The sequence below is a fragment of the Epinephelus moara genome, chromosome 19 (assembly GCF_006386435.1).
Source record: "Epinephelus moara isolate mb chromosome 19, YSFRI_EMoa_1.0, whole genome shotgun sequence".
In the NCBI taxonomy this organism is placed as follows: Eukaryota; Metazoa; Chordata; class Actinopteri; order Perciformes; family Serranidae; genus Epinephelus; species Epinephelus moara.
The window spans coordinates 24827767-24853777 of record NC_065524.1 but is presented as its reverse complement, the minus strand read 5'-3'; the positions used below and the strand labels follow the sequence as shown (position 1 = coordinate 24853777).

The following is a 26011-nucleotide window of genomic DNA, read 5'->3' as shown; positions in this document are numbered from 1 at the left end:
GCTGTCTGGACAACCCATAAAAAGGATAGGGGTGTTTCATCACACTTTCACAGCTGGCCCAGACATCCAGTGTACATTTTTCCTGCAGAAATGGTGAGTTATTAGGTAATTTAGCTGCACACAATTAACAAAAAGCAGCAGAATAGGGTTTGATAGACAGGAACAGAAACAAGATGTATCACTTAATTAAAGGATGAGATGGAAATAACGGCATTGGGAGTGCAGACCCCTAAATTAGGCAATCATGACTCATCTGCATTTAGTGAAATATGTTGTAATTATGTCCTTAATTTTGCAGCCATGCATCACAATTAAAGTGGGTTGCAATTAAAGGTTGCAATAGATTAGAGCTGTTTGAAGCAGACAGGAGAGTACACACTGTTTTATTCTATTATGTTGGATCTGCTTTATTCGGATAAATAATTGTATTATGTAAAGTCACTGTCAGAAAGAATTTCACACCTACTGGATCATGGCATCTTATCTTTCAGCAAAACAAACCAGAGTGGAGATACAAACCCTCTGCCAACACCGAACAATCCCTCAGCCTGCTGTTACATCCAAAGAAATCACAGCTTTCACTACAGTTTATTGATTTCTGCATGAATGCCCGTAGGATTTGCAATCAGGTTCCTTTCTCAGGCAGTTTCATACTGTAGTTAATGTTTGCAATCCCAATTTGTGATGACTAACACAACTGACTCTATCTGTCCACCAAATGTATCTGGATTACAGCGGCAGTGGAGATACCCTGCTGACAGACTTAATGACTTTCTCAGCGGAGGAAATAACAAAGAAAATCCTTCCATGCTGTTTTTTGCAACTTAAACATGCAATCTGTGTGATTCATACCAGCGAAGATTTATTTAACTGATCAACTTGCTCAGCTACACAGCTAAAAACATCATCAGCTGTACAGTGAGGCTGTTTTGCATAGAGTCAGGGTCGGTCCGGAGAGAAGGATGCTGTTAGTGCCTGGCGCAGAGCAACATGCTGGCTGCGGCTCAGGTACGTAACAAGCCATGTAATGTGCTTAGACTTTGCACCAGAGCTGTGGCTTTAACAAAACCTCATGCCAATAAATCAGATAAAGAGCAAAATGGTGTTGACAACATTCAGGACTCAAAATAAAACCTTTTTCTTTTCACTGTAGATGTGGAGAGATTCAAGCATTTTTAAATATTAATCACACGCTGACATCCTAATTTTAAATGTGTTAATTGCACCATAATTCCGCTCACTATACATCTCATTAAGTCACTAAAAACATTTGAATGAATCTCATGTGCCATGTTTAACAACCAGCAAAGGGCAACATCAGCTGCATTAATGGTACATTAAATTAAACTGACCATTATAAAGAAAGGTCAGCTTGGCAGGAGTGAAAAAAGACCTGCGTCAGCTCAATAAAGAAAAAAAAAACCTTACATTTGCAAATTGCCATTTTCACACTGACGTGCTAGCTTGGGGAAAATGTCATTCTCACCTCAGCAAAGTGACACTTATAGAAATGTAAGCAAATACAAGAATAAGGTGTGGGAATGTACTTTAATTGAGAGCACTTGGCTGTGAGTCTGAATATATACATACGCAGCAAAGACATGCCGCCACTTTAAAAGGGCCTGAGTAAATATATGCTGTTATTGATGGCTGGGGCCGCCTCGTCTGTATTTTTCAACCATCCTCCCATATGGCAGGTGCTTAGGCTGAGTTCACTGAACCTCAAAAGAAGCAATAAAAGTACTATTAAAAACGCACACACATTACGCAAGCGCTGATTTTCCGGCTGTTGCGGCTTTATATCAGGCAGGTTGCAATTATGTGAAATGTAGAAAAAAAAAAAGAAACCTGCTTCCCGTCCTTCATCGCATGTATTCACTTACAGAGCAATTAAAACCAGCTCTGTAGGTCAATACAGGCTACGCAAATGACAACTTTCATGAACTCATCCAATTTGTAGGTATTGTGCAGGGCTGCAGATTTCAAAACTGATCTATAATGGTCACATATTGTACTTCTTGTTGTGATAATTCTTCTGGAACACTTCTTCATGAGGGCTGGGAGGGGAGTGTGATTCTTAATGTTGGGATGACGTCAACCTCATATTTGACAGGGATATCATTTGTGCATTCTTCATGATGACACAGACCTTACACTGAGGTCATTACAAACCACACAGATGTTTTCTGGCTCTCCTGTTGCCAAGACGGCAATTTTGCTGAAAGTCACAAAGTTAAACTCCTGTTAGGTGAGTGGATAAAGTTGTGGATTTAGCCGCTAAAAGGCAAAGACGGCAGATAATAGAAATAAGATGAGATGAACTTGTTCACTCTTCCTTGTTTCCGGATGGCAGGGATTATCTGTGCAGATGTGGGAGGAACAAAGGTGAAGGAAGCATGCCTTATGTCTGGAAATATGCGTGTGGGTGTGTGCGTTTCTTCGAGTACAAAGACAGAGAGAGAGAGCGCACATGCATTGTAAAGCTACACCTGCGTCTTTATCTGCGCGTTTTTATCATCTTTCGCTGTTTCTGATCAGTGTATATCACAACCTGCTTCCCTCCATGTCTCTCTGCCTCGCCATCCACGTTAGGAAAAGTTAAAAATCTTGGAAAGCTGCTGCAGAGCTTCAGCCACAAAGGGAAAAAAAGAACACAGCCAAATGCTGACTGGCAATACACTTTGCTAAACATTATTCAATATTACGATTATAGCTACTTAGTCAACATCCTGAGTAAATCAAGGAGCTTTTAAAACGTTTGAGCACAGTTTAGTTTTGTAACCCCCATGGTTTTGGGGTCAGTGGTTGCATAAGACAATAGCTCAACCCACAACCCTCTGGTGGAGATGTCATATAACACCATCACACCATAGGATCACGACCGCAGACGTCGACCTCAAATGTCACAGCCTCGGAAAGGAAGAAACCAAACAGTTTGTCTTGACAACACTGTTGTATTGAGCTACAAGGACATCATGAAAAAACAACAGGGTATTTTAAGGAGAGCCGAGGGCGAGTTTATGCCTCGGTAGCCCGCTGTGAGCTGCAAAACTCTGGTCGTATCGCGTTAAGTGCCTGCTTGATTCCAATTATTTCTGTAATAAAATAAAAGAAAATGATGATGTCAGCCTAATTTAGACAGCATGAAACAACAGACCCAGATTTATAGAAAAAATGAGATTTTGGGAAATGCACTTATTTGCTTTCTGTATTGAAGGAAAGAGCTCACCAGGCTCTGTTCAACAGAATCTGCCTACCAGCACTGGTATGGCTGTGGTTTGGTGCTCTGAGTGCACATTGATACATTATATGACAAACTGTCACAGCCTCCATTCTGCTCTCCCTGTGTTTTTCCACTCTACCTGCCAGCCATGCCCCCCTCATGAAGACAACGCCACTCACCTGTGCACACAGCTGCTCCTCATCAGCTCTCCCTGCATATAAGCAGCTGCGGTGCCACATTGTTCTCCTTACCTGCCTGATCTGTTATCGACCTTGCCTGTCTCTGACCTGTCTATGTCTTTTGGTCTGATGAAAATGAGAAGTTGGACTGAGGGCAAAGTGTGGGCTTGTTTTATTTTTAAAGCTTTGAAAATTAGGCAAACTACACTGAAAAATTCACGCATACAAAATCAAATCACTTCATTTGATGCATGTCAAGTGTGAAGGCACACAGAACATACTTTGTTTTCCTATAAGTTGTATATTTGGTCTCAAACCTATGCACATGAAAACTGGTAGTAGTCTTGTGAGCCAGTTCGGACATCTGTTGATGCAAGATACTACACTGAAAAGACCCACCTGTCTGAGTATATTTTTGTTGTTGCATACAATTTAGTCCGTCTAAATGTCAATATCTATTTGCGCTTTTTAGTTGTTCACGTTTTCTAGTATAACATTATGATGGTCTTTTGAAAATCTACAGGAAAGTCTAGTCATTGTTGCAGCGGTGCCAGTGGTACAAGGAGCAAAAATCTAAGTGCATCTCTATAAATCCATCAAAATAATCTTTTTTTAAAGTTCCAATTAGGCGTGAGGTCTCCTGTCAGTTTAAACTTGGGGTTAGGGCACCGCGCAGCAGCCCTCCCCATCCCTTTGGGTTTAGCCGTGTAGGCAGTTGTAGCCAATGCTGGAATAGCTATTTTACCTGGTGCACTGTTCGCCATTGCCGCTTGCTCTCCCCTTCTGCCAGCGGCACGGGAACGCGCATATGCAGTAGAACAGCCAATAGGAACGCAGTGGTCTGAGCTGACCTTTGATTGGTTGATGCACATCGGCACGATACTGATTCTTTAAAGGCTAAACACAGAGCCATGGTGAGGTGCAGAAACCTATTGTTTGTCTCAGACCACTTGATTTACATTATGCTTAGAGGATATTATAAAATTTTTACTCAATTATACCAAAACAATGTTGCCTACTGGAGCTTTAAACAGTGCAGCCTTGACGGTGAAAGTACAGAAATCTGCCCAGTCATGATTAAATTTCTGTTTTCATACCTATTTAGGCTCACCAAAATTTAGGAGAAGGCATAGACGTAGGATGCGCGCTTTTGTTGACAGAATGTTGATTAAAAAAATATTTTTTTGAGTTTATAGGTGACACATTTTTACAACTGGAAAATGTAAGAATCACTTCAGACCTACAGCGATGAAAAATCAGAGTCGCTATGATATATCTTGTAACTTCCTTGAATCTCACATAGTTGCCAGGCAGCTGGTCCCACACGCATTGTCACTTTTACACTTTGGTTGTGGTACAGATTAAACTAACTATATGTTAATTTGCGATCTTAAGCGCTGGTAGGTGTATTTTGTTACTGCTGGACGGAGCCAGGCTAGCTGTTTCCTACTGTCTCCAGTCTTTGTGCTAAGCTAAGCTAACAGACTGCTGAGCAGACAGATGTAAGAGTGGTACCAACCCTCACATCTAAAGCTCCAACAGAGAGTGGATCAGCCTATGTCCAATAATGTCAAACTACTTTTAACTATGAGCAACATACTTTAAAAACCAATTGATTGTATAACAAATCAATGTTGGTTATGTAAGTTGAACGTTTTGCAGCACTTTGTCAGTGCCAGATGGAAAAATGCTACTGAGATAGATACTACTGCAACGAGAAAGTCAGACTTTTATTGCGCTGTCCTCATAGTCTCACTTTACTTATATTCCACTCCTGCAAGTGCAGATACAGTGGACAGACATATCATGAGAGTGAGCAGCATTTCTGCGCTCTATTTGTCTCTTATACAGTATCTGCCATCTGGAAACTCTATCAGCTTTAAGACCCGGGCTTCATTTTTACTGTAATCAACAACAGATTCTCAGCTGCAACAAGAAACTAGATTTATGCCATTTTGGGTTTTTCCTAAGGTGACTGGTTGACCTATAAAACAAAACCGCAATCTACGTACACAATCAATCACCTAAGGAACAATATACATAACACAGCGTGACACTGCAATGCTCCTTAACGTCCTACTCATCCCTGCACATTTATCATCGAGACAAATAGACCTCAAACTGTGCTGAGAGTTTGTTTGGGAGTAACTCTGAAATACTCACAAACGATTTCTACACATCCAGCATGAATATGAGAACCACAGATCCAGCAGCGAGAGGAGGAGGCTTTTTTTTTTTTTCACGACCTGAAATGATGAGGAATGCAGTGGCTCAGCAGTCCTGCAGATATCTGACACCACTGTTGAGTAAAGCAGGAGAAAACCCCATTCATTTCCAGCTTCTGTATTCATTAACAGTGGATTCAGTATCAAAGCACAAGGGGGAAGGGATCCAGCCCAATATACACACATTTCCAGTATTCATAAAACACTGGGTTTCAATTACCTGAGTGTCTCTGGTACGAGGAGGGGGAGGGTGAAAACAGCACAACAAGACTTTCAAGAGCTGATGTTGACCTAAGGAACAACCTTCTCTCCCTCCCAGCCTCTGAAAGGATCCCCTCATGGTCTCAACTAAGCTATAGCCCCCAGCCTGTGTGCTCTCTGGGCTCCACTGATTTGGAGACACAGCAGTCCTTGATTGTCTGAAAGACCACCCCTTAAAATGCTGGTCTGACTCAATGGTCAATTCTTGAGTGAGACACAGAGGCACCTTTTTGGCTCCGCAGACTGATTTCTACACTATTATTACCACAAATTTGTGCTCTTAAAAGCCGTTATTGCTCCTGTTCTTCATCTCCTCTGCCTCCGTGACAGGATGCAAGAAAATAAAAGCAAGTAGAAAAGCGAGTTACTAACCTCCCATCTGAGTTTCCATATCTAAAAATACAGGATAAGGTTAATTTCTTGAGACGGTCATTAGTGCTTCCTATGGTAAGCTAAAAGAATGTGGTAGATGGGGATTACTATGAGTGGATAATGTGTCTTCCATCTGCTGCTGCAAATTCGGCTTAAAAAAAAGACGTTTAACACTTGGCAGGTTTTCTGTATCATGTCGTTGGTGGTTCACTGACAAGAATTATAGGGTTTTTCCTCCTTTATACAAGGAAACATGTTCTTGCTGAAACTGCACATACCAAACTGGGAAACTGAGGGTTTGAGCACTAGACGCACTCGAGGCTCAACGCTGACCTTACCCTTAATCCTCCTGCATATCAGGGACAGAAAATCGGGACAGCCAGTACACATGTAGCTGTCACACTTGCAAGAGCCAGGGATACTGATGCTAGCTGTCTCATTAATCACCTGAGCATGATGGCAACATACCCTTTGGTGCTATTATTTAGGTGGAGAGGAAAGTCACCTGTCATTTTATTACATTGTAATCTGTGCAGGATGAATATGAGGACCTAGGAGCATGTCTCGGGTGAAACAATAAATACTTAAGGTTTCAAGTTTTTTACATTTACCAAGGTTGTGTCCCCCCTGCTTGTTTTTGTCCATGCATGACAGCTCAAACAAGAGTCTACAGCCATGCTAGCAGCTCTGTAAGGGTACTCAGAGCAAGTGGCAACCTCTGAAGCTGAATGCAGAAGTGCCAGAAACTGCAGTTCCTCTAATGACCACTTGAGGCTGGCTCAAGAAGCGAGTCAATTCCCATAGACCCCCATGTTAAAATGCATGACTTTACAATAGAAAAAAAAGATGTTGACAGCCTGGTACAAAAACTGGTTTGGGTCTCTAGCTAACATCAATTGTCATGACAACTGTATGGACTGAATTTTTATATAACGTATACCCATTTCAATTTTATTCAGGCTTTAAGTTACACCTAATTAAGGGCGTGGCGGCTTTGAGTGACAGGCTGTCTGCTGATAGCGTCCTCAGGCTCAGTCAGATCCACCAGCTCCACCTTCTCGTCACTTCTGGCTCCAAAAATCCAAGATGGCGTTGGCCAAAATGCCAAATTCTAGGCTTCAAACCAGTGGATGTATAAAGAGAACTGGATAGAGCGTTGGAGGCAGTGCTCTGTTCATATCTATGAAAGCTGCTCAGTGGCACATGAAGCCAAACAAGCTCAGTTTCCGCTGTCTGAAATTACTTGTAGAAAAACACCCGCACACTGTCCGACTTACAAAGATATTTATTTCAATGCAGCAACATTTTGGTAACTAGACCTTCATCAGGCGAGCAGTTTTGTGACAAAAAGAAGCCCAACTTTTGCGCCCCTCTTTTGTGTTGTATGAAATTACCTGAATCTTTCACATCATAAAAGTGCACTAGTGACTGAAGACAGTCAGGCGGATAGCTTTCAGTTTAGCCCTCTGCTAACTTGAATGGGGATAAAATTATTTGACTGTGCAGCTCTTATAGACTTAAGCAATGTTAACGAACCAAACGGATTTACAGACATCTCATTCAAAATGTGAGTCCATAAGGAAAGGTTTTTTCCCCGTGACATCAAGTCACAGACCCAAACATTGTAATTCCACTTTTGGCCACTATGTAAAATGGGCTTTAAAGCCCGGCGCTGTTCCTGAAGGCTTGTCCGAAACTGGAATCCACAAACCAATGGGTGACATCATGGTGGCTACGTCAATGATTTGTGTACAGTCTATGACTTAGACACAGCAGTACTTGAAGCTAGCTGTTAGCATATCTTAAAACAATTAAAAGAACTAAAATAATCTGATGGTGCAAAAAACAGATTCACTAAACTCTGGTAGTTATCTGGAACAGGACTCTTTTCCATGACACAAATACTGCCTTGTATAATTTAATAGATAACTTTAAATTGTTACAGGAATAATCCTTTAGAGAGCAACAATAAGTCTGTGCTTTTGGAGTGATCTCAAAAAGGATTTGCCCTCTCTGAAGATTGAGCTCCTGCTGAGCTGAGCCCTTAGATCATCTTGCTTCCAGCCTGAAGACGGAGAGCAGAGACGTTATTGTACTGGCCCATTTTTTTTCTCCATTTGAAGGTAAAGAAGACATCCTGCACATCCATCATGCCACACTGAGGGCCAGACCTCCTTAATCTGCCAGGATTTGACTCCAGCAGTCTCTTTGGGCTTTGAGCCAGGCGGTTGAACATCACCTGCAGGATACCGCTGTTACCTTCCAGCTTCTCTACGGCTCGATTTGTCAAACTTAAAATCATTAGTGTTCATGAGGACAAAAAGAGGCAATTTGGTACAGATAAGATCACTGTGGCCCTTCAGGGTCTTCCTGAAATTTCCCTCACTCCACCCTGCTTAAGTAAGGGTGGATACAATACACACTGTATATGGGTGGTGCCAGGGGGTCTTGGGGGAGCTGGAGGGACTGACGGATGTGAGCTAGCCTCTCCAAAACAGACAGGCATTCCTGGAGTTCATTTGGCAGATTGTAATTCATAGAGGCTGATGTAGACTTGGACTGGAGACAAGTTAAACCCTCACTGGTCCACAGAGAGAGATTTTCTACACAGAACTGGGCACAACGTACCTAACGCTGCCCTTGAGGTGTAGGCAAACTGGCTGCAATAAGCACAATATTTCCAGGAGTGACTGCAAATTATTTTGTTCCTTTCCGACATGCTGCTCTATTAAAGGGCAAAGTTTAAACCACTGGATACAGAGCATCCGAACTGACCAACAAGGCTGCTAGCTTAGCTTTGGTTAACATCTCTCCAATATAGTGTAAACTGAGGAGGCATCCTGGAGGATCCATTAAGCCATTATAATGAACCAACCTCTCTGAACCACTAACTTTGGCAGGAAATGGCTTTTTCCATTTTCTCCCTGAGTTTCTCCCTGCACTACTCTCTCCTCCTGAGCCAGCATCTCCCCCTGGCAAACTCTCATAAAAGAGACAAATAAAATAGCGGCAGAGGGACTGAGGACGGAATTGATGATTATAAAACAAATTTTAGCTTTTGACAATACTGAATTGTAACTTCTGTAACATTTTGCTCCTGTAGATTAAGGCATGCATTTACTCTTATGGTTTTATTCCCAAAAGCTGAATGCTGTAACAGGACATCAAGCTGTGATTGGTCCACCCTGTTGATTCACAGCATACTGCACCTACTTCAAACCCCTGACAGAAATCAATACAAAATACTGTACCAACTGAAACACGTGCCAAGACACAAACTGTATCGTCAAGCCACTGCAATGGAAAATACTGCCTTGGCTCGGGACGGCAGGCTGGAAAAGTGGAGAAAGCTGAGCCCTCTTATAGGTCTGACCTAGATTCACTGCCCTGTCAAAGGCATATATTATCTAATCCAAGGTAAGGAAAAGTCGATAACTGCGCTGGGCAGCCGTCACAGCCAAAGTCTATGGTACAGTAGCTTTAACAGCGGGACTTCTGCTGAAGGATTGGGGTGAACGGCAAAAATAACAGCGCTGTAGTTTTCCATTTTCACTGTAGATTCGTCACGTCACACTCTCGTACTCTTACACCTTTGTGTAAGAGAAAATCTCATACAAAACCCGCCAGACACACAATGCTGATACTAAATTAGAAGGCAATATGACAGCATGCAGATATTTTCCACTCGCTGCATCCAAAGACTCTACAGGGGGAACCCATGCTGGTTTGAATGTGCTTTAAAGGAAAATATGTGACTATAGCTGGAGACTTAATAAAAATCTATACAACCCTTTTATCATTACAAATGTAACAGACACCTTTTAGTGCCTCGAACGCAGCATATTCACTACTTAGCTGTGTAATACACAGATCAATCTGTCAGAAACCATTTAGGGGTTTTGTACTTATCCTGCAAGGTAATGGATGGTAAATCAAATGAGCTCTGAAATCTTCTTAGCACGCACCTGGTCTTGTTAGTACTGGCAAATGGATATGGAGTGATGTCACTCAGCCAAATAGAGCAGATTTAGATGGCCTCTATTGCAGGAGGTGTTGAGATTTTAGTTAAATTCTAGCTGTGCTCCTGGAAACAATCTCTATAGCAAGATGTGGGGGGGTGTATTTACTTCAGATCTCTGCGAAAGTGTCCGTCCGTGTGTAATAAAACTGTCAAAGAGCTTTAGGATGTGTTTTAAGGAGCCCGGAGTCTGCTGTTTTGCTTTCTAGAAACTCATGACAAATCCAAACCAGAGATGAATGAATGAGCCGAAGCACGAGCGGTAACAAAATATAGCCTCCGCAGAAGAGACGAAGATGAAACAAAGCAATAATAACATGGAAACTAAGCTACAGTAATAACACCTGGAAGCCTGGAAATCATAAATCTGCAATGAGACCACTGAAGTGCATGAGTTTCACATTCTGCATGGATCATCAACACACACATCAACCAGTATAACTTTGCGCAGTGGTCAGCTGAAATACAAAAGTAAAGGGGGCCTCTACTTAAAAGCAAAGGACTGTGCAGTTCAAATTCATGGAGGAAAGCTCTCATATAAGGCCTCCCGATAAAAGGACTTCAAGGTGTTGGAATATCCGCCTCCCTGTGGCTCCCCATTGGGTTGAAATCCTACTGGAGCAGGGAGTGAAAACAAATACATGAACCCCGAAGGCAGGACACGTGACACTTCAAAGCGCTCCCACTCCGCAGACCCTCTTCCTTGAGGCCAGTGTGGCATGGCGTTTCACTCACACCCATCATGAAACCCAAGTCCAATTGCCTTCCTGGTCACTGTTTCCTCCGTCCCCATCCTCCCACTGAGGAACACATGAGTCCCATTACTGTTTTACTGTCTCAGCACACCATTTAAGCCCAACGTCAGACCCTGTTACTGGGTCTAGTCACTCTTGTGCTTCATATGGCAAATTCCCTTCAACATAAAAGTGATTTGGGCAGGTAGCCTTATTGTAGTATTCGCAAATGACATGTAACGACAGTAGTTTTTCTGGTGTCCTTTTGTCATAAAGTCTACAAAACCATCTCACCAGTTTTCAAAGTTTATTCATGTGCATTTGCTGAAAAAAAAAAATAATCGATGCAAGTTCCTGGAGGCATTACAGCATATTCCAAGAATATCACAAACTTGTGCTTTACATCAGCATGCTACTGACTCATTAAACATTAAATGCTGTCAAACTGAGTCACAGATATTCTAAAACATGATCTTGGCCCTGTTTGCGAGCTATTTCCAGAGGTTAAACAGCTGACTAAGGACTCTCCGCAGCTGGCATTTGTAAATCCGGCATGTCTTGCTGGCTTTCCATTTAAGTGAGGTGGAATAATTAATACGAGTCTGGAAGACATTCCTCTTGCTAGAGGCAACATTCTGGCCCCCGGCCTAAACCAACAGTGGGAAAAAACAGGGCTGACTGCAGGCCAAAGTGAGCCTCCAGATGGGGCTAAGTAACAGCTAGCTCTGGACAAAGGAGGTGAAAGGGGTTGAGTCAGGGAAAAGTGCTGCATGTTTAACTGAACCATTAAAGACTTTGTTTCTCAAATACACACAGCATGCATGTTCCTTTCCTGCTCAACATTTCTTTGTTGTGTTTGCATTTTGACTACTCACCACTCTCGCTCTTCTCAATGACGTCGACCACCTCGCCTGCTTGAAGGCCGATTTCTGCAGGCTCTTGTTTCTCGTAATTGGCCACCACCACATACTGTTCCAGGAGCATGGGATCCGAAGCATCCACACCTGGGGTTGATGGGAAAAAACATGCTGTCAGCCAGCTGCCAGCCATAGGTCCACGAGAACGACTGCTGGGCACTCGTTGTGCCATAGGCCACTTTGTCTGTAGAGCTCAGCCAATCACAATATTCACAGGGCTCAGTGCATCTTCCTGAGAGTCTAGCCATAGAGCTGCATCCCCCTCCAGCCCAACAACAAGGGCAATGGAGATGCTGAAAGCCTAGGAAAACAATCTCCCCCTAAAAAGTGTAGGATCAAGCAGTCAAGTGCAGAAAATCCATTCTGTGTTACTGAAGGGGCCTCATCCTGATTGTCCGACAAAGCTGGGCCCGGGTCAGCAGATGCAGGTAGGCACATTAACACAGTGGAAAGAGCAAGAGCAGCGAGAGAGCAGAAGGAGCTGCAACAGTGATAGAAAAGTGAGCTAAAGCCAGCTGAGGACAGGACAGTAGAGTGGGAGAAAGAAATGGTTTCCCTTGGAAAATAAACCATCTGCTAAAAAGCCTCCTTCTCCTCAGTTTGGGGCTGGAGCTGGAGGAAGAGTAGGGGGGTTGTGTACGCCAATCATAAGAGTCGGCACTCGAGGCCTTAAATAGAACCAGATGAAGGGGCTGGAGCTGTGCTCAGAGGGATGGCCCTCTGTCTCCATGAAACACTAGAGCTCTGACTACAGCGTGCAGCCCAGCCAATGGAAATCTTCCTTTCTGTACTTCACTGAGTTAACCATGTAAACACCAGCAGTGACTTAGTTTTTTCTCAGTTTGTGCCTGCTTTCATAACTTGGTTACCATCCACTGCTTAACCAGAGTTTGGTCACTGTAACTTACCACAGGAATTCACAGAAAAATCAGATTTCATTTGTAAACATGTATAGAAAGCATACATTCCCAGATATATTGCAAACAACTACAGCCCCCCCCCCCCCACATGAGTAAGGCTGCATCGACTGAGCCCGGCTGAAGCCTTAATCATGAGGAATCCTTAAAACAAGCATAGCTGAATGAACTTAAGCAGATCTAACAAGCGTCAGCTGGAATCCAGACACAACCACAGCTGACATTCACTTCACACTTTAACAAGAGCTTCAGCTGACCACTGTGTTCGAAGCTCCAGACAGATGAGAGCTTCTGTCTGCACACTTTAGATTATATCTGTTTACACTAATAAGGCTGCTACAGCAGATACACAATGTACTTTTTATGGTGTGTTTGAATAACAGTAAAGGCTCTACAAACACAGTAGAGATCACAATCTGTTTTTTTCGGTCGCTTGGTGCTTTTACTAACTGTCGTCAGTAAATGTAGTGTAAAATTAAATCTGTGGGCTCTGGACTCACATAATCAACAAATATTTCCAGCAAAATGTTGTCACAAGTAGACAGGGAAAAGCCACACTTTCAGTTATTTCTGGAAAGAGGGCCACTGTTTTATCCTGAGGATGGAAAATAGGAACAATTCAGTCCAATAGATGGAAGGTTTGGGGCTTAGATAAGGCATGATTGAGACAACATGGATTAGGCTGTCATTTCTCCAAAGAGCTGACCTGGCGACAGTCCTTCAGACTAAAGATTAACATTTTTGTCTTGGGATAATATTTTGCAGTCAATTCGGGAACCAAATTTAAATGTCAAGGAGCTCATAACTTATGAAGATGAACTCAGCAGCATTAACATCTCCAATGCTAAAACTGCCAAAGAGCCTGACACTGAATTACTGTGGTTGGCCTGTGGTTTATGAAGCTTCACGTTATTTGTGCAAGATGTTTTGTCAAACCGCAACGCTGGGTGCAAAAAACACTGGAAAGAACGTTACTATTAAATTCTGGGTAGAGCCTTCATGTTCTTCAAAGTGTAATATGACAGCAATTACATTAGTTACAGCAAACAGAGATATTTGTTTTGACGCTATTCTTGGAAACGTGCGGTTGAGTGGTTTGTTTTAACTCACAGATCATTTAAGGCTGATCAATAATAATGACGGCTTAACGGGGACAGGAGAGGACTGACTCAGACATGCTTTGCTGCTATTACATGACTATTTAACAGTCATACACATAAAGACTTAAAATTACTGTCAGTTAGGGTTGGGCTGGTGTACAAGTTTTCAAACCGGTTAATAGTAAGCCAAACACCACTCCAGACCAGAATACCAAATGTTACCACTAGGTGTCACACTTCTCTTAGCAGCCACTCCCTAATGGCACATAATGACACTGCATCCCAACAGCAAGTGAGCGTCTGACTATTATGCTTCATCATGTCATATCGGAGTTCTCAGTCCACACTGATGCACTTCTGTGATGTCATGTAAACAAACCACGTAGCTAATAGCTGTACACTTGAGATCAGACTGGAGACTGAACCACATAAAAGACAGGTGAGTAACCTACTTGCTATCTTCATAAGTGCTAATATTGTAGACAACTGGACTTGCTTGCATTTCTTGAAGACGTTTTGCCTCTCATCCAAGAAGCTTCTTCAGTTCTAAATGACTGGTACGAAGTTGCAGGCTATAAATCCTGTGTGGGTGGGAACCCTTGCAGAGTCGTAGGGGTCACGTGAGCTCTTAGTTTCTTAGAAGCTCTTAGAAGAAGCTTCTTGGATGAGAGGCAAAATGTCTTCAAGAAACGCAAGCAAGTCCAGTTGCCTACGATATTAGCACTTACGGTTACCATGACCTGAGAATCTTTACCGACTACTTGCTATCTTCCTACATTTGTTCTTTCTACACAGAAAACACACATTTTATACTGTGACTTTACTGGTAATGAAATGCAATATAGCTAGCAGCAAGTAGGTTGTTATTAGCAATGCTCATTTACTAAAAACTATGGAAATACGGAGGCATTGTATCGATAATTCCTCATTTCAACTTCATTAATCACTGTGGCGCTTTCAAAGCGGGTGACAAGAAGAAATAGAAGCAGGGAATCCGACAAAAGTTGAGCTCAAAACGGTGCACCGCGTTGCTTGTGGCCAGTTAGAACATCTTTGCAGTTGGCTTCAAATCCAAAATGTTGCTACGTTGGTGCAGTTTTTGACAGGGTTTGAATGTGATGTCCTGTTTCCTGTTTTATTTTGAAAGTCTTTTGTTTGTCTCCCCATATCCTGTCGAGTTTCCCGCCGCCCTGATTGTCTGATTGCCTTCACCTGTGTGTCATTATCTCCACTGTCAGAGTGTATTTAAGTCTGTGTCTTCCCTTTGTTCTCTGCTAGATTGTCTTGTCCTTCGTGTGAGCTTCCTAGTGTGTGTTCCTCGTGAGATTGACCTTTTTTGTATTTAGACCAGTGAGTTTTTGCCTGTTGATTTGGTTACCTGTACCTGTGCTGACTGCCTTTTGTGGACTGACCCAGACTGTATTAAAAACTGAACTTTGGATTTCGTCTCAGTCTGCATTCGTGATTCCACCATTGTGTCTGATAGTCTTAGTTGTCTTGAGAGAGTCTGCCATGTCTCGTCACCCCAAAAAACAAGTATACTTTCTATTAAACAATTGCAACATGTGTCGCTCTTCCCACCACGACTGAAATTTGATCTCATGTTATCAGTACTCGGCTCAGCAGTAAATTTCGACAGCCTGTCAGACACTAGTGGCATGTTGTAGTCTGGTTATAAATAAACATTGTGTTATCCCGTTGTCAAATTGCTGATTTCTAATGGAATACAAGTTAAATTTACTGGCATGATGCCGTCGGCACAGGTTGCTGGGGTCATCCCTATATTCCCCGGGTTCTATGTTCCCCGGGTTCTATGTTCCCCGATCGGGAAACATAGGACCCTTTAAAAAAAAAAGGGTCCTATGTTCCCCGCTTTCCCCAAAAGGAAATATGTTCCCCGCTTTGTATGGGACCGGGGAACATAGAACCCTTTTTAAGAAAAAGGGTTCTATGTTCCCCGCTGTTGCCAGGGAACATAGGACCCTTTTGAGAAAAAGGGGTTAGGGTTAGGGGTTAGGGGTTAGGACCCTTTTTTAAAAAAAAGGGCCTATGTTTCCTGGGTTCTTTTGGGGAAAAGCGGGGAACATAGAACCCTTATTATTAAAAAGGGTTCTATGTTCCCTGGTCCCATACAAAGCGGGGAACATAGGACCCTTTTGGGGTCCCATACAAAGCGGGGAACATAGGACCCGGGGAACATAGAACCCGGGGAACATAGGTACGCTCCCCAGGTTGCTGATGTAGGCTACTTTGAGCTCATACACCGGACTGGACTCACAAAACCGGAAATTTACCCAACTCTACTATCAGAACTTAGTCATTTTGTAAGTCACTCATGTCACTTTCATTTAAATTAAATACGTTAATGTATTTTTTTCCCCACTTAACTTCATTTTAAAATGCATTTTTCAGATATGATGCATTTTGTATTCAGTATGGGAATCTGAATATGTGTAAATCAAGTTCCCAGCCATCACCGCTGGTCTTGGCTTGTCTGGATTTACAGATTTATTAGTATGAAGCGTCTTTACTGCGGGCAATTTCAATTAGCTACTCTTTACTTTTTCGTGATCAGTAAATTTCCTTCTTCTCAAACCACAAACCTGTGGATTTATTCTGTGCCTTTGCTTACTTCATACTAAATCTTACCTTGAAATAAAATAAAGACCTGCTGGGAACCTAATTTCAGACATGTTTGCTGTCCTCGACGTTGTCTCAACCAAAAAAAGAAAAGAAAAAGAAAGAAAAAATGGCCACGTTCACAATATAATTTCAAGACAGATAGACATAAAACTCAGCAGGTCATGATCTCATAAAACCATACTCTATGTAAAATTATGTGAATGGAGGTTTCTACAACACACAATTAACTACCGCAGTGAGTGAACCGTAAATCTGAGACCTGAGGTGAGTAAAGACTTTGTCAGCAAAGTCAATAGGCCTGAAAAACAAAAGCTAATATTTCAACCTCATTCAGGAAATGAAATGTTTTGCAACAGCAGGAAGACAGAGCCAGAACAAGGGGAACATATGTGAGGAAAATGAGGTGAAACAGTCTTGGACAGGATAGGTCTAATTTCAAATGAACTGTGTGAAGACAGCTATAAAACAAATAGTATAAAATGAGCTACATAAATTACTGTGTACACATCAAGGTCTCAGTGAAATGCATCAGCCCTGTAAAGTTACAGGACTTAAATCAGTCATTGCCTGAAAGAAAGTGATTTCACATAGTGTTCGATATCATAGAGAGACCAAGTCCTTACCCTTCCAGTGGCCCCCATGGGACCTCATTTCGGAAAAAAATATGTACGGTAGTCAATGGCAAGAGACAGTATATTTTTGATCACGTTTAAATTGTGCCATCATTTACACAGATGATGTCTGTCAACTTAAAACAGAATTTTGCAAGTCAAGAAACACGCAGTTTATCATTGGTTTTTTTCCATTTAGTTTGGCGTGAAACCGCTCAGTGAACTACAATAAAACTTCAGTTAATAGCCCAGGCAATACTTTGCTTAAATCACTAAAATCAGGCTATTCTTTGGGACAGGCCTTTAATTCCTTTCACAAAAACTATTGCTCAGCAAACATCTGGAAATACAATCTGACTGTTTATTTAAACCAGTATGACAATTGTTTGTGTAAAACTTAGGCTTCAGAAAACACATTAATTATGAATCATTCATTTGATCTAGCTCCGACAGACAGAGTGAGATTTCGGCACTCCAGGATTACGCCACCCAGCATACGGACACAACTTTACTTTTTCCTGTTAAAGCAATATTAATAACTTTGATTAATTTTTATGAAAAACCTTTTTAATTCTTTTGATCTGAGGACTCTTAAAGACTAAAGGAACAGGAGGAATTTACAGGGTAATCTAGGAATGGACACATAATTTGAGGTAGCCAACAACGTGGTTTTATACATCCAAAGAACCTCACACAGGCATCATAGTCTCAGCAAGAGAGAAAGTTATGACGTCAATTACGCTAGTCTTGCATGCGTAGTCAAGAAACCACAACTTTCTTTTTTTAAAGAATATTTTTGGACTTTTTTGCCTTTAATGACTAGACAAGTTTGAAGCCTAAAAGGCGGACGACATACAGTAAAAGGAATACAGGCTGGAATCAAACCCGCCCCCGCTGAGGCAAGGAGACTGCCTCCACTCTACCTACTGAGCTACTGGGAAACTGCAACTTTCTTGACTTGCAAAATTATCTTGAACTGACAAACGTGTATTTCACGGCACAATTTAGACAGGATAAAAAAATTATTAGTCTCTTGCCTCTCACTGCTGTAAATATGTTTTACGCAACAAGGTCCCACTGTGGTTCACCTAAAGTGGATGGACTTCGCCTTTCTATAGAGCGGTGATTTCCGACTAAGGCCTTGTTTACACGGATAGCAATACAAATAAAAACAGATTTTTATTTATCCCGTATAAAAAAAAAATTGCGGGTTTACACGATCAGTTGTGAAAACGATATCCCTGTTTACACAAAAACGGCAGCTCTTTGCTGCAGTTAGCATGCCAGGCCAGTAGGTGGCAATACGCCATATGTCAAACACCATAGAAGAAGGTTCTGCGCATGCACAGTGTTTTGTTTTCCTCTTGGTGCTAGTGATAAAAACAATGATAAACTACATTTTAATCTTGTGTAGCATAGTTAGCTGCTATGCACTTACTAATATTTGGCACAGCAGACGTCTTTGTTCGCTGATGTAGTGGTGATGTTGATGCAGCAGTGCTAAGTTCATTTGTAAGCTCGTAAGTAGTCCCAAAAGTGCTAACACAACGTAAACAACCCGGCATATGTCCACCATTGTTGTTGTGGTTACCGGGCGCGTAATGGGCATGTGCGAACTGGGTTGCAATGTCATCGTTTTCCGAAATCTCAGTCTATCCTGTTTACACGTCTCCATAGAAAGGGATATTTTTAAAAACTTTCACTTCGGAAGACATTTTTGAAAATCTCCATTTTCGTCGAGAAAAACGCCGGTTACGTGTAAATGATAGATGCAAACACAAAGATAAATACCCGCTTTCAGAAATATATGGAACCGTATAAACAGGCCCTAAGAGTACTTTCACAGTTGCCAGAGGTTATGTGGAAGGATTGTGCTGAATAATCTGGAAAAACAGTGATTAAGATTTCCATAAAGATAAATACAGCATATACCCACATACACAGTCAGCAAAAAAATGAATGCAAACTATTAGCATATGAGCACATACATTGAAACAGTTAGCTAAAGCAATAGATAATTGGGTAAAAAAATCCAGTGTCTCAAGTGTACAAGTACAAACTTAGCCAAACCCACTTCTATACGGACAATTTAACTGTACCATACAAATACTGTAAAGCATTCACTTTTATATTGAATAATATTGAGTTTATTATATCCATAAAACACATTTGGAACATGATAATGCTGTTGATGAAGGGGTGCTTGAGTTCATCTGATAGTGCTGAGGTTACATTTGACAAAAAGTTTGGGAACAATGACAAAGTGTGGGTGTGTATGTGTGAGTGAGCTTGCGTGTGTGTTTATATGTGTATAATCTAGTATGTGTATGCACAACATAGATATTAAGTATTTATGAGCTTTGAAAAGAAAAGTATTTTCCTCTTGGCTTCCACCAGATCGCCCTATTAGCCACTCTCTGTGTTTATATCTCTCCTCACTCAGATTTATACATGTGCTTCCTGCTCCCACCCTTGCACTCCCAGACGACCTAACTCCATCCAACCCCCACCCCCACCCCCACTCACCCATCATCAGCTCCATCCAACGATGATGACAGTAGGGAACTTTGCAATAATTCATCACCAGGAGGAGGAAACCAGGGAATCTAGTCTACCCATTTATACCAAGGAATTTCTCTCCGTGAGAGATTTTTCAGGATCAAGCAGTTTGGTTGATAGCATAGTTGGCACGAGCCTGATGTCTTATTGCCATATTTTGAACCCTGGGGTAACTTTATGAGTGCAGATCTGGGTTGAGAGGAGCACAATTTGGCAAAGTGCAATGCCTTTGTTTGGCTCATCAGCAGCAGATGTGCAGTTGGATTAGAAAAGGACACAGGACTGCTGTTCAATGTAGTACAGATGTACTCATGTCATTGAATCAGTATGTGGCCCTGAGGGAGAAGGGGCAGACCACAAACAAATAGTACAGAAACTTTCCCTAAAATCATCGGACAGTAAGACGGCCTTCACAAGGCACTTAAAAACTGTTGAACATCTTAATTATCTTCCCTTAGTCTGCTGGATCTCTGAGTATTTAAGGTCTAGATAAAAGTGTAAATGTCACAGAAGTCAAAAGAAAAGGTACTGCAATAGGTGCATTAGACAGAAAAAAAACATTGTCAAATACAGGCAAGGTTCGCAATTTTTTTTAAATAATATTCCCATCCAAATCGCCATAGCAGGATAGTCATTTTTATGTGTTATGTTGCCATTGCAAAGAACTTTGACCGTTCTAGGGCAAACAGACTTGCGACAAATCGCGAACACACTGAGGTAAAGTTTTGCAGTTAGCAATCAAATGAGCACTGGAGTAGTACAAAGCATGGAGAGCCATCTTTGTGCAATATCGCCACCGTTGTTTTTTTTACAGAGTGCTGCTGCCTTTGAATTGAGTAAAGGTATTGACATATTTGCACAGGGAGTAGATGTATTTATAATTGGTTATAACTGTCTGGAACTGTTCATCTCAGTTTCAACCAGCGTCCACTAGACACTCAATGAGCCCTTTCTTCTCCACTAATGTTAAAGCTAATCTACGTCAATTTGTTTTTGATGACAGTTACCAGGCAGATTTGTTAGTTTGCAGTGAGCCTATTGACTAGAGAAGTTAGACAAGTTAAAAAAATCACAATCTTTGATCATGTTAAGCTGTTATCCATGATTTCAGTTGAGTTTTGACCACTGGCTCGGTAACACACTCAGGCACACCGACGTTGATAACTATAAATGTGATAATAGGCCCAGGCTACGTGATGAGCATCACCAGGAGATCAAAAAAAGTGTGTGTGGTAGGCCAAAACGAAGTTCTAAAACTAGTAGCCTAAGTGTGACATACTTTACGGCCCCACTGATGTGTGACGTCATCATAACAACTGCAAAAAATCACTATATTTCTTGTAAAAACTCCACAGTGCTGCTAGATTTTAAAAAAACAACAACTCCACATCATACCTTAAACTTCAGTAGTTATTAGGCTTGGGCGATATCATGGTACACAGGGTATTTAAAAATCCAGACAGTATGTTTTTCAATATCATCAAAACTACAGACACTCATCTGTCTATGTTTTGCATGTAGTGCACATCACGTGCCACCAGAGGTCAGTCTGGTGGAATAAGCAGCTGAGCTGACGGCCAGTGGTGGGGATGACATTACAGGACCAACTTTAAACAGCCAGCCCGTGACGTGCCCGCAACAGCAGAGACACAGAAAGACCGAAAGGAAAACAGCTTTTTTTTCAACATCTAACTCGGTGAATTAAGGATTTATTTCGACCAAACTGGAGCTGGTGATTGTTGGTACAGTGGACTAACTGCCAAAATGACTGACAAAGACTAGACTTTCTTTGTTACTGTCGAGTTACGGTGTGTCAGAAAGGCAATCAAGCTCGTCTTAGTTCGGTAACAGAAACTAAATTAATTCAGAAAGTTTATGAGGGATGCACGATAATATCAGCATGTCATCGCTATCCACCGATATTGGCTTTAAAATGAACTATCAGAATCTGCCAAGATGCTTTTTCTTAATTTAAACACTGAATGATAATGACATCCATTAGAAAGCATTGTATTTCATGTCTCCATCTGCTGGTGGGCCATCACAATAAGAGCATGCATGCATAACATGATGTTGATTCCACTACAGAAGAGACTTGATGATCACTAAAATTAGGTAGAGAAAAAAAAGTGGATATATCGATATAGATTATTGGCCATACTGAATTAAATTACATATCGGCATATGAGGTATCGGCAAAAATTTGATATCTTGTATCCCTTTACAGTTGTATCTCTGTTAATAAGGAAAACAGGTGTAAGAATGTTACGTATCATGACATGTTGTGAGTGTATTTTGTTTATTTATTTGACTAAAAATGCAGAGAGAGCTTGTGAAACACAGTGAAGTCAGCGGTAGGTTGGGGTTGTGTGGGAGATGGGGCTGCACTGCACACATATACTGTATACCCTGGCGAAATTCCAGGAAGGTATAAAGGCATGAAAAAATAAATACCACCCAAGCCCAGTAGTTACCATTACGCTGCATGTTGCAGATGTAGTTTCCAAAAAGTCTAGCATCAGAAACAAATTAACGGGACTTCAAACCAATCCTCCACTTTATCAGGTTTTCCAGGGGAATTTTTTATTGCTTTACTGCTTGACAACTAAAACTGTGAGGCAAGTTCATTGAAGAACAACATGACTTATCCCTATGACTAGCGCTACACAAGAAAACAAATAAATAAATAAACAAACATTTGTGATCTCATTCATTACAGAGCATTTTCTGGCTTGAATGTGGTGTTTTGAGCAAAAATTTTAAGTGCTGCCTCCAGGGTGGGAGTCCACTGTGACAAATGGTCACTTATCAGAAACAGAGAGGCCTGTATTGGATCTGCTCTCTGCTGGAGAGGGTGGAGCCTCAACGCTGCCAGATTAAGTTGTAACTTGGGGGGAAAAAATCTCTATACTGATGTTAAAGCTGTATCCGTGAAATGAACAGCAACATCTATGATTTTAAAAAGCAACATTTGGTTTGAGCCTGGTTTTACCAACAAAATGAATCTTTTGGTGACTGTGAGAGTCATTGTGCGTGAATGTAGAAGAGTGGGCGCTGTTCATTGAGAAAGAAGCTGCTGAAACACTGAATGGTTGTTAAAGTGATTTGGAAGTCCTCATTTGCCTTAATGATTTCCCCTGCCAGTTTAAAATCTTATCCATCTGCAAATACAAACAAACACACAGACCTCTTGACCCACCCCGCCATCCAACTCGTGAACACATTAACCCTTCTCCTCCCAACAAGCATGCGCGTACCCACATACAGTATGTAAACACCCACATAGACACAACCGCACACACAAGTGCGCACACACACACACACACACACACACACACACACACACCCTACAGGCCCCCAGAGACCCGCAGCTCAAATAAAGACAGCGAGTCTGCACACATAAACACACTCCCTCAGTCCGTGCGCAACACTGAAATGGTTTCCACTTGCCACGTAAACCTCCTCTCCTCTCCAGCTGCTTTTCACATGCACTACACCCCTGAGCGCTGCGTTTCTTTTTCTCTCCTACTCAGTTTCTGACTGCTCATCTTACTTTGTTTTTGAACACAGATTATCGCTGATGACTTAAAGATGATCTGAATCTCCTGAACCTCAACGTCCTAAAAAAAGTAAGCAACGGTTGATCCTTAAAGTTAATTAGATTCAGATTGTTTTCTTTTACCTACGAGACAGATCCCCCTTGACGTTCTCTCCTGTGTATGGAAAAAAGTGTTATGCCTTTAATCACCATGGTATCTTGTCAATAGATGCTTCCTTTAGGGTTTAGTTATGGCAGCATCTGACAGTGATTTATGCTGACGAGCGTGGTATCGCCAGTCAATCCTGACAACTCCATTACGTGTTAGACAGAAGATAGTATGTCTGTCTTTGGACCTTGTGGCCCAGCGTTGATGCTGAGTCAATAATGCAGAGTGCTCGGAGTCGCAGTTGGAGGACAATTAATTAAATATGAGACAGAATCTTACTAAAAACATATGAGAGATGAAATCCCCAAGTATATAACAACACTTCCTTTAAGCAAATCTGTCCATTGGTCTTCATCACCTAGTATCAGTCCGACAAAAAGGTGCACTAAAGACGATGAAAAGTAGCAAATCAAAGAAAGAGTGAGGAAAACGATGACAGTATTGTCATGACGACGAACATGATAATGAGAGCAGCGAGTGCGTAAACCTGAGATGCTCTAATGTCCTCTGCTTGCCAGGTAAACAGAGTTCCTAGTCGAACCTCTAACCGCTGGCAGTTTTGTGGCGAAGGGCTACATTCTCCTGTTCAGGGGCCGGGGCTCAGTACACTCTTATGGGAGACCTGCACCATGTAATTATGGAAACCATAAGCTGCAGCTACAGCACAAATTCACCACAGACTCACTGCACTTTATCTGCTGCCCTGCTCTAAAGGAGAAAGATCAATCTTTCAGCTGCTTTAACCGCTAATGTCCGGCATGGGGACCATGATGGAGGTTTAGAGATCAAGTATGGAGGGCTTGTACAGTTTGTGCTCCATGCTGACTGGGGGAAGTAAATCACAGTGAGCACCAGACATAAAGAGTGTTATTATTGTTTGCACCGGTAGACCTGATCCCGTCAAATGATTTATACGGCATAAAAACATATACATCTTAGGAAATATAGCTGATAACATATTAACTATCAAACCAAACCCTTCAGATTAAACAGCTGAAACTGTGCATGCAAACGTCAGGCTCTATATGACAAACTTTCCAGGCAGCCGATATGGATATAACTGGAAACCAATCTAATATCTTGCACAGACTGAATGTAGGTTACTCCACACACACACACACACACACACACACAGCTGAAATAAGACAATTTTTCCATTTCGCTATGTCGCTGGAATTCCCTGTTACGTAAAGCCTCAATACCATGGAACATATAATGAAATTAGGTTGGGGTCTTATTTCGTTTGGTGGCAACTCCGGCACAGCTTTTCCTCAAAGTGCATCGCCCACAGAAAATTAACTTACAGGTCATTTAAGTGAGACTTTCATTGCCCAGCTATGTCATACATAACTGTGGCAGATTGCAGGAAGGATGGCCACAGCAACTTTTTGCATCTGATTGCAGGGCTAGCGTGTAATTTAGTAATGCGTGTGGGTATTCTGAGACTGCATGCACGCGCACACAAACACACAACACTTGCACAGCTGTTCGCTAAACCCCTCTCATGCTTTTCCTGCTGCCTCCTACGCCTGTATCCCCATGCTCAGCTGAGTCACTCAGTCTTTCTGTCTTCCTCTCACTCGCTCACATACAAACACAAAGCCAACCCTGGCAGAGCGAACCTAACAGAGGCACAAACAGGTGGTCTCTCCCACCTAACACTGTTTTCTTAACTATTTCATCACAATACAGAAGCGTAAGGTCAGGATGAGTGTTTGAAGAGCACATACTCCTGGAAGAGGACCATTTTGGCACTGCACTCCTATTACATTGTTGATGAATAAATGATAAAAATCAGTCCAGCAGAGCAAACTAGGGCTGCAACTAACAAAAACTAAATTATCTGCTGATTACTTTCTTGATTAATCAATTAGTTGTTTAATCTATTGACCAATTTTGACTGGACATCACAGTTACGTCACAGTAGTTGCGTGTGCTTACTGGTGGCAGAAAAACAGTGGACATCAGAGAGAAACAGTTGACATACCCAGAGTGAAAATGTCTTCTTGTGCCGTTGGATGTCAGAACAGGGATACAGATTGAGATAACTTTCATTTTTATAGAAAACCGTTGCAGAGGACACGGTTGTAGAAATAAAGTTTTGTCTCCAATTAATTATAGCCTAATCTCGATATTCACGTGGTGACGTGGTGATAATTCACCATCTTAACTCCTTGATCATAACAGAATAGAGTAACTTTCACCACCGCTCATATGGAAAGGACACCACAAGAAAACATGTTCTTTGTTTAGACTTATAAACTGACAATGGATCATCGTTTGTTTCTAGCTGCGATCAGCCATAGGTAGCACGCTAGCTACATTAGCTACATTGCTAATGTTAGCGAGCCTTTAATTTACCCTGACTGGATGCAGTTGGGAGCCAATCTAAATGCAAATTATAAGATATAAGTTATTGGCCTTTCTAAAGTGAGCAGAGGTGAAAGTTAATATACTTTGTTATGATCAAGGTGTTAGTAGACAGCATTAGCTGGCTAGCATGCTAGCACGTTGATAAGTTGTGCCTCCACATTACATTATATTA

The 26011-nt window shown here is 41.7% G+C and overlaps 1 protein-coding gene across 2 annotated transcripts in view; it reads right to left on the bottom strand.

Moving 5' to 3' along the window:
- Positions 1 to 26011, bottom strand: part of sh3pxd2ab (SH3 and PX domains 2Ab) — a 63688-nt gene that overhangs the window by 14411 nt on the left and 23266 nt on the right. For both annotated transcript variants that reach the window (XM_050071521.1, XM_050071522.1), the window contains exon 7: positions 11888 to 12016. In XM_050071521.1, the coding sequence (XP_049927478.1) occupies positions 11888 to 12016 (129 nt within the window). The remainder of the gene's footprint in view (positions 1 to 11887; positions 12017 to 26011) is intronic.